This window comes from Benincasa hispida, chromosome 8, assembly GCF_009727055.1.
Source record: "Benincasa hispida cultivar B227 chromosome 8, ASM972705v1, whole genome shotgun sequence".
NCBI lineage: Eukaryota > Viridiplantae > Streptophyta > Magnoliopsida > Cucurbitales > Cucurbitaceae > Benincasa > Benincasa hispida.
Window position 1 is genome coordinate 55,527,484 of NC_052356.1, and position 10,310 is coordinate 55,537,793.

The 10,310-nt window shown below is 26.7% G+C and overlaps 1 protein-coding gene across 1 annotated transcript; it reads right to left on the reverse strand.

Annotated features, from left to right (window-relative positions):
- Window positions 1-274: 274 nt before the first annotated feature.
- On the reverse strand, window positions 275-1,100 carry LOC120082412 (TIR-only protein-like). The gene is made up of 2 exons (XM_039037572.1): window positions 573-1,100; window positions 275-432 (listed from the first exon to the last, which is right to left on the reverse strand). Exons 1-2 carry the CDS (start codon window positions 1,064-1,066, stop codon window positions 345-347), a joined length of 582 nt encoding a protein of 193 aa, XP_038893500.1. The 5' UTR covers window positions 1,067-1,100; the 3' UTR covers window positions 275-344.
- Window positions 1,101-10,310: the final 9,210 nt, after the last annotated feature.

Consider the following 10,310-nt stretch of genomic DNA (forward strand, 5'->3'; position numbering starts at 1 on the left):
AATTTGTAATTTAAAATGATATAATTTCTCTCATCACACATTCTCATCATCTCCCCTTGTATTAAGTTCTCTAGAACACTTCCACCCATTAACCCTGAACTCAATTTGTCAAAGAATTTGAACGAATTTTTATTACATAATACTATTATGATAATAGTACGTACAAAGGTATTTTGTTACGCAGGAATAATAATTTCAAAACGGTCTCTAAAGTGTAATAAACAAATTAAATTGAATTGTTGTGTTAATCAAAACCCCTATTTACCAAAGAGGTAATAAGAAACAATGAATAAAAAAAAAAAAAATTAAAACTGTATATTTGATTCTGCATGCATTTACGTGGCCTAATTATCCGGCATCTTTCTGCCTCCGCCGTCGATCAGATTATCAACGACGGCGTTTGAAGCTTTTCTCAGCAGCTCCGACCAATCCCTACAAAAAATAGCTACACAACATGAGTGATTTTGGCTACCAAAATGTTAAAAGGATTGAAAGCTCTAAACTTCCTAATATTATTATGATATAGTCACGTTGTGACGACTTTATTGAGATAAATTAGATCGTGAATCTACCCGTTAATAGAGTCGAAAGTGAGTCCAACTGTATATTTAGCTTCCCCAAGTGCCCAATTGAACCTTTGTAACTCTTTGTCAGGACAGTTATGACTATATTCAACACGAAGCTGAGACGGTCGAACGTCAACAAAAATCGGAATGATCTTCTTTTTGTTCTCCACCATTAGGGCAAGTTCATGCAAACAAAAATAAGATTCACAATAACGCGGCGAGAACACCGCGATTCCAACCTTACAACTCCGAATACCTTCCTCAATTTCACCAAACAATTTGTCCCCCGGTTTCATGTTCTTGCTGTCTAAGAATGGATGGAGCCCTATTCTAGTAAAATGGTCGTAAAGTAATCCGGCGATGTTCCGTTTTGTGTCGACACCACGGTGGTTAATGAAGACGTCACATTGGCGTGATATTGATCGGATATCGTTGCGACGGCTGAGGATTTTGCATGAAGTTAGGTAGTTTTTGGCCACAGTTGAGAAATATCTTTGCATGGCTTGATAAAGAAGCAACAAATTTGTTTTTATTTCAAAGGTTGTACTTTGTTTTGTAATGAATTTGGAAATGAAGAATTGTGCTATTTATACATTATTTAGATAGATAGGTTTGGTCTGAACAAGGACCATTTGAATTTCAAGGAAAGTTTAATGGGGAAGAATTCAAATACAAAATAAGGTTGGAATTTGATTAGAAGGAAGAAAGAATTTTATTGCGCATATTTCTTCTTAAGACTAAAAAACAAAAGCAGAAAAAAAATAAAATAAAAAAGAACACACATCAAAAGAGAGGCCTTTTGGCAGTTATATTTTTGACTCTTTAAAACAATTATATTTCGACTATGTACACCATTCACTAAATCCCTTCAAACACGCCCAATAAAGAAAAAAAAAACCCATAAATAAATAAATAAAAAGACAAAAAAAAAAAAAAGAAAAGAAAAAAGACCCGCTCTTGACAAAGTCCTAGGTATGTGTATATTGTTTTTTTGCGGCCCTTTTTTGCATGCTTCTTTAAATTTTTTATTGTTGCTTTTTCTGTACAATTTGTTTTAATTAGAGGACTTTTGCCTTTTTTTTGGGGACAAAATACATCAATATCATATAATGTTGCTAATGCGATTTATTTTGTCACTTTCCGTTCTTTTTGGAAAAAAGTTCTGTTTTTTTCTCTGCTTTTTTTGGTATACAAAGTTAAAAACCCATTAATTGGAATTAATGAGTTTTTATTGGTAAAAATTCGTTGGAATTAAAAATAATAATTACATTTTCATATTTGTATAATTTGATTTTGTGCAAAATATGTACAGAAATTTCCACTATCTTTTCTTTGCATTTCGTGTATACACACACACCCCACGTATGTATTTTATATAATGTAGTCTATTAATTAATTAAAATAAATTTTATATTGGAGAATTTTCCAAAATAAAAAAATAGAAGAAATTATTTACACAAAATAGCAAAATCTAATATTCTTTTATAGAAGTTGATAAAAATTGATAGAAGTCGATCTATCAATAATAGAAACGGATAGAAATTTATCATTGATACTATGTGATAGACGCTGATAGAAGTCTATTAGTGTCTATCAATATTTATTTTTATTATTTATGTAAATAATTTGACATTTTTTGATGTGTGAAAATTTTTCTGATTATACTCCTATACCCAGTTTTTCAACTCTAATAATCATCAATCATGTATTCAAAATAAATAAATAAATAATCATCAATCATGAAAGGCTATTTATATCGAATCTGAGATCTAATTTTTGGGTCAAATATTAAAAATTATTTATCGGTCTTATTCTTCATTTGAAGAGAAGATTACAAGAAGGGGAAATTGTTTGAAAACAACTCTAGATTATTTTAATTTAGGATTACTTTTAATATTGTGATTTGACTGAAATATAATTATTCACAATGTTTTATTTTAAAAAGATAATATATTTTTATTAGAAAATAACAAGTAATTTACACATGTTAAGTTTAAGCACATGTTTATAAGTTGCATATATGTATGTGTATATTTATATACAAATGAAAATTTTGTTTCAAACTTCATATTCAACCCTACAGCCAAACTGAAAAATAACACACATTTAAGGGGAGTATTTAGGATAAAAAGTGGAATAATGAGAGTAAAAAATTATGAAGTAGTGAATTTTCGAGGCCTACATTATAAGAAGTTGATAAGATATAAAATTATTGTTTTTTTTTAGCAGTGGGATCCAACAATTTCTTGGATCAAACAAAGAGTGAAGTTCATAATTTCTATCCCTAAACGTCTACTTCACAACTTCTTAGACTAAACACAACTTAATAGAAAATTGTTTTAGATTCCGACAAACAATATAAGTTAAAAGTTAACCGGTTTTGTGTCTATTTGATTAAATTACCAATTTACTCATCAACTTTGAGGTTTTGGGTAAACTTCAAACTTACAATTTTATTATGAAACTTCAAAATTACAATTATTCTGACCTTTTGAATTCTTTTAAAACGTAGAAGTCTACCCTAAACAAAATAAAAGAAAAAAGAATTAAGATTTTAGTAGACACAAAATTAAATTGAAATTTGATAGATTAATTAGTTTTTAAAATTCTTGAATCTGTAAGAAATGTATTAATACAATTAAAAGTTTAAGAATCTCAGAGTAAGGATAAAAATAAATATGTTGATGTGGATATCAGAATTTTAATTTCACACCTACATAGATATGTCTATAAAATATCAATATAAAAAGATTCATAAAAACTATTTAAATTAGTTTTTGGATAGATATTAGAGATATCTATTAATTCTTAATATTCAACACATATTTTAATATTTTAATTGAAGCAATTTAAAACAAGAATGGAGATTTATCTACGTGGCGAAAGCACGTGAGGTTTGACCCAGTAAAATCCGCAGGAGAGTGGAGACCTTAATTAATCGTATATTTTGGTGACGAAAACTGCAGCAGACTTTCCTTCTATAAGGGTTACCTTCTTTATCAAGCAATTAATATATATTTTTATATTTCATTTAGCACATACATTAAATTCCATTATATAGTTTTATATTACATTCTATATTTATATCATTTTTGCACCGAAAGTCTATTAATCTACGGATTGAAAAAGTTGAAATTAAACAAATAAGGTTTCGTTGGTTAATTATTTGATTTTTTGTTTTTATTTTTAAAAATAAAATTTATTTCATTCGCATTTTTTGTGATGGTTTGTATTTTTTTGTAAGTACAATAGTTAAATTCTTAGTCAAATTTCAAAAACAAAAACAAATTTTTTTTTAGTTTTTAAAAAATTGGTTTGATTTTTTAAAATAATTGATGAAAAACAGATAACAAATGAAAAATTTAGAATTGAAAGTAGTATCCATAGCCTTAATTTTTTTAAAAAAAAAAAACAAAAAACAAAATGGTTAACAAATGGGCCTACATAACACCTCAACATTGGTCGGTACCATTTTGGTCTCTACACTATCAAGTTTTTCCAATTTTAGTTAATATATTTTTAGTTATCTAATTTTGGTCTCTTTACTTTCACTAAATCTTAAATTTAGTCCCTCATATTAATGTTTTTGTTGATTTTTAAAAGAAATTGTTATCTATTAGCATCTTTACTAAAAAATTTTAATACATCACATATTATATTTTCTTCCATGAAAATTATTATTATTATTTAAATAATTTCGATAAAAATTAATTTTGAGGTATTCAATTTTAGATTTATTAAAAGTTGGAATATTAGAATTGGATAATTGAAAATACATGGACTAAAATTAAACAAATTTATTGTAAAAAAAATTAAACCTCAAAATATAGTGACCTAAGTAGTATTTAAATCTAAAATTAAAAATTTTATTCAGAAAAAAAGCATATACACGTCCAATACCATAATTTGATGTTGCAATAGTTTATAAATAGTAGTTACAAATATAATAAAATTATTTATTATGAAACATAATTTAAAATATGTTTACAGATGATTTTAAAATAATTAAAATAATTTTCGTTATGTTAAAAATTATTCCAAACACGTCTTTGATCATCCCGATTTAATCTGAAAGTGTAAATTCAAGTTTGAAAATTATTTTAAACAAATTGTTTATAAACAGATCGATTTTTCAGAAAATTATTATTTCGAAAATCGCTTTTAACCATCCATTAAATACTACTTTCTTGATGGCTACTGGCTTATAAAAAACAAAATACTATTTTCCAAGAATATTTCAAGAAAAAATAAAGTAAAAAATCATTGACTAATGATAGGCTTTTCGAAACTACTGCTGTCTAACTTTGCCTCGTAAATTTTATATTAGATGCGCAAATTTATCTATATTTTCACAATGATATAATTTTGAATATAACTTTTTTTAAAAAAAAAGCTCCATAGTTTTTTCTCAACCAAAAAATTTTTGTGTGATGAATATTTGAATAGATATGTCCATATATATACATAAGATATGGATATTTATTTTTTACACTATCTTTTTATTATCCTACGCTCATCTTCTAAATTCTAGAGATAGTAGTAATTAGGACACTTAAATAATATATTTCTTTTCTACTTTCTCTATTCTCTTTTTTTTTTCTTTTCTTTATTTCATAATATGTCATCAACACAAGTCTTTGAGATTCTCAAGAGATTGAAAATCAATTCATTGAAATACTAAGAACAACAGAGACCCACTAAATTTTTTTACAATATATATTTTCTTGTCTATTGAAAATCGATTCATTGAAATATCAAAAACATTGAAATTGATTCATTCCAACCTCTATATTATTTATATTCTTCAAGAAACTGAATGATAATCATTCATTCAAGCTTGTGATTTCCCACTTCTTAAAATTGTCTAAAAAATGTTAGAATAACTATATTTCCATAACATACAATGGTCGAAAATCCATGTCGTCCATTATTCAGCGTTTATGTACACATCCATTTTTAAAAAATAAATTTTCATTGCTACATAATTAGGCATTCAATTTATTGAAACTTTAAACATATTGAGGTGGAGTAAAAAAGAAAAAAAAAATACCTCTGCGAAAGAAAAAGAGAAGGAAAAAAAAAAAAAAAAGCTAACAAGAGAAATAACATTTTTTAAAATTTCATTTTGAAGATTAGCAATATGTTTTTAGATTATGAAAAATAGCAAAATTAATTTGGATTTAATTAATTACTGATTATTATGTTACAAAAATACCTCAAATACTATCTCTAATTAATTTATTTCAAAAATACATTTTTTTTAAAAATCATAAGGGTAGATAGTGTATTTGGTCTGACATATTTATTTATTTATTATTTTCTTTCCATGTACATATTATTTTATTTTATTCATCACTCAATTTCATTTATTTTAATCTAATTCAATTTTTAATTTTATTTATTTATTTATTCTTTCGGTTTGCATTATTGAATTTTATTTATCACTCAATTTCATTTGTTTTTAATATAATTCAATTTTTAATTCAATTTATTTATTCTTTAGAATTGCATTATTGAGTTCTATTTATTTGTTTTACTTTTTTATTAGCATCTAGTTTTTTTTCTTCTTCTTATTATTATTGGTTTGTTTTTAATTAATTTTTATTTCCTTTTTTGTTATTTTATTTGTTTTATTAATGCTAATCATTTATTTCATTATTAGTTTATATTTATTTTCTATTTTCTATTTTTGTTATTTATTTTATTCACCTTTTATTATTGTTAGCTTTTTTTAAATATACATGTATTATTATTATTACCATTGTCGTCGTCATCATCATTATCTCTTTTCTTCTCTTTTTCCAACGTTCTTCTTTATCCCTCCAATTCTGTCATTTTCTTCAACCAATTCCCCCTCTTCTTCTCATTGTCCCATTCTTTCTCATTCTTCACCCTCATCTTCTCATATTCGTACTAACTTTTGAGTTAATTTGAGACTTTATTAATCAGTATAAATGAAAGCAAGGAGGAGGAGATTGGGATAGAAAAGTGAGGAGATAAATTATTGTGCACATTGAGAGTAAAAACAGTGAGAAGGGAGAAGAATAATTTATTTGGTTGAAACGACCAAAGCCCATTGCAGCCGTCACAAACTCTACAGGATACCCATCACAGATTTGGCCCATAGCAGCCATCTTCCGAAACCCATGTGGTGTCACTTTGGCGAACCCACGCGCGGCGCACGATTCCGACGAACCGCAGACCACTCCGACGCTGAACCCACAACAGCAGCAACCTACCTGCAAAGAAGGAGAAGAGGAAGAGAATAAGTAAGAAGAAACCGGAAAGGAAGAGGAAATTAGAATTGGTAAAGTAAAATGGTGGATTCCACCCACTTCTCATTTCTTTTTATTTTCTATTTATCTTTATTTTTATTTTGTATTATTTTGCGATATATTTCAATGTGATTTTACGTTAATTTGACTAGTTATGTTTTAAATTGTTTTCAAAACTAAAACTTTTCTTTCTAATTAAATTTCAAATGAATTTGATTTTTTTTAGTCCTCTAAATAATATTTAAAATGACTTTTGTTAATTTGTTTGAACTTGTAATTTGGTGTTAATTTGGAGATTCTACTAAACAAATTCGGATATAATTGACTTGTATTTAATTCTCGATTTTCTAAATTACATTTTAACATGATTTTAATTTAGAATTCTAAAAAGGAATTTCAATATCAATGTAGCGTCAAACTTCATTTTGATTTAAATGAATTTTAACTTTTCATAAATGATTTTTAACATGGTTTTAATTCCAATCGAATTTCAATTTTATTCAAATTTAATTTCCAAAATATTTCAAATTTATTTTTAATTTGAATTCTCTCAATTTGATTTAAATGAATTTGGAAACATTTCAATTTGAAATATCTAGAAACAACCTCAATTTTAATTTTCATAAATGATTTTTAACTTGGTTTTAATTCAAAATTTTCAAATGAATTACAATTTCATTCATATTTGAATTTTCTAAATAAAGGTTCAATTGGAAGGGCATATACCACTCATAAGTATCAATTCATATTTTATTAAAGTGTGAGTTGTGAAGGGATGAAAACCTAAGATACAGTAAAGCCAAAACACAGAACCATTTCATTTTTTCAAATTGACTTTTTGATATAAAATAATTTTGCATTCGATTATAAAATAATATCGATTAAGCATGCAATTTGAATTGGGATTGACAACACCACTTAAAAACCTCTCTATTCTTACATGGAATTGATTCTATGGGGAAGAACGGTGAGATTCTCTTTTGGAATTTAGGAATATCATTTATTAGTAAGAAGAAAGAAAAAAAACTTAGAGACCTTGCGAGTCACCTTCAGCAAAAACAAAACCCTTTTGTCAAAAAGAAAAATGGTGAAAGAGGGAGAGAAAATCGTAGGTGATCCACATTTTCTCGTAACTTCCCTAAAATGGGAAGTTGATTTATTTAATTTAATTTATTAATTAAATGATCATTTAAATCATATTTAAATGATTTTTTCTCACATAACCTATAGTTTTAATGTGCATCTAACGTACATTAATTTTAACCTATAGTTTTGATTTAATCAATTTAAAATGAAATGAAATTATATAATTAATTAATTCTTCAATTAATTAATCATCCGATTAAATATTACATATTTAATTTAATTTTTCATTTAAATCATATTGAAAAACATTTATCTCATTTAACATATAGTTTTAACGAGCATCTAATGTACATTATTTTTAATCTATAGTTTTCAATATGAATCTTATTCATATTAAATTAATATTTCAACTTCTTTTAAATATTTTGTTCTCTCATTTATTAATTTTGAATCATATCTAAAATTAATAATAAAATCTAAAATTAAACTTTATATCAAAATGTATCAACATACATTAAAAACTTCTCAATTCTAAATTTAAACATTTCAAATTCAATTTAATGACACTAGAGATACCACTTAATTCAATTTAATTCCCAATTTAGAATTTGAATTTGAACATTAAAAAATTTAATCCTTCACGAGTGTTTGTAACACCAGCTGGATTAAATTACCGTTTTACCCCTGGGTTACCTACATCCTTAAGTACTAGTGCTCTTTTAATGAATAACTTGTTTATGGTCCAACTATTAAACAGAATCACCTCTCGGGCCATTTGTTCAAGTCCTGGAGATATCAAGGGAACACCCATCTACTTATCCTGAAGTCAGGAATGAGCAAAATCCATATTGTATGATTATGTTCTCTGTTAACCACTCGGTCTTATCCCAAAATGGTAGCCATATTGAGCCGACAAACTGACCACTCTCACCATACAAATCAAAGGACAATCCCTTGTGAACAGGAGTTCATAATATACGTAGGAGTAAGACTAAGTTGCATAGGTTATCCCATTGAAATAGAAACCTAATTATCAACTGAGTTATATCTAGTGGTTATCATTTCGCGGTTTGGTCTTGTGCAAACTCATTGCACAGGATACCCCACTCGAGTGTCTCCTACACGAACGCGTTGGATCACTGCGTTTGTATCAAATACAAAGTGGGTCGTATCCATAGTGTTATCAAGATAAGGTACCCAACCTAACCCCTATACTATAAACCCTTTAGGCTGTATCTAGAACATTGATCCCTATATGTCTCTACATGCCATTCAAGACTCATAAGACAACCTAAGATGCTAATTTATTGGATTTTAGGGTTAATAAGTCAAAATTAAATAAAACATCAATAACACATTGATAAAAACATTAATAACTATTTATTAATGATGGTCATTTAATTGCATTCACTATCTATGAGTTTTAGGCCATAAAACCCAACAATTTGATCCACATGAGACATTTTCCTAAATATCATGTTAATTCTATGATAAAGTTGTGATTTTCTATCGTCTCAGATTCTTGAGGTAAATGGTTTCTCTAATTACAGAATTCAAACTTAAACATGATAATAAATTAACAGATGATTGTCCACTCACAAAATGTTGACTCTATTTTATTCTTAAAGTTAAAGTATGATCTAGTAAGACATTGTCTAAATTAAATTTTGACATTTTAAATAATGTTATTCCCTTAAGTGAGATTTCTAAAGTAGAATAAATTTTGTAAGTGAATTTTAAATAAAATTGACTATAAGCAATAGTTTTGTCTAGACTTAGGTATTTAAGTTGACAACATGGAAACACTTCTAATTGGGAACTGTTTAATTAGTCATATTTTATTTAGTTTTCATTCTTAAATAAAATTTTTTATTCAAATAAAGATGAGCTTTAATAAAATGAATTGGATAACAAAAATAAAGCGACTCCAAATCTTTATCTCAAAAGAGATCCTTGGGGAAGGACGTCGGCTGCTCCACGTCGCAATGACGTTGCGACAATAATAACCTAGATTTTATTGATATTTAAAATAGATTTTATTAAAAGAAACTAAGATATTATCTAACCTCCTAACAAACTAAAATTTGATGTAAACATTTCAAAATAAGGGCTAACCTAACAACACTAAAAATATATGGCAATTGAGATCATAAAAGAACTCATTACAATATAATTCTTCAAGATTCAAACACGAAACTCCATTCGAACTCCAAATATGAAGAAATCCTCAGTTGTAAAGTAACATTGGTTGGGAAAAAAATTAATTACAGTGTAATTCCTCTCCATAAGTTTTTTACCCCTAAATGTTTCCATAATCTAAAATATTGAGATCATAATAAACATAAGGAGGTACAATTATACAACATAAAGATGCGACATTGCA

Coding starts and splice junctions, on each gene's coding strand:
- LOC120082412 (XM_039037572.1), bottom strand. CDS start 1,066: ATGCAAAGATATTTCTCAACTGTGGCCAAAAACTACCTAACTTCATGC. Junction 433..572: donor ACTTTCGACTCTATTAACGG/GTAGATTCACGA, acceptor TATTTTTTGTAG/GGATTGGTCGGAGCTGCTGA.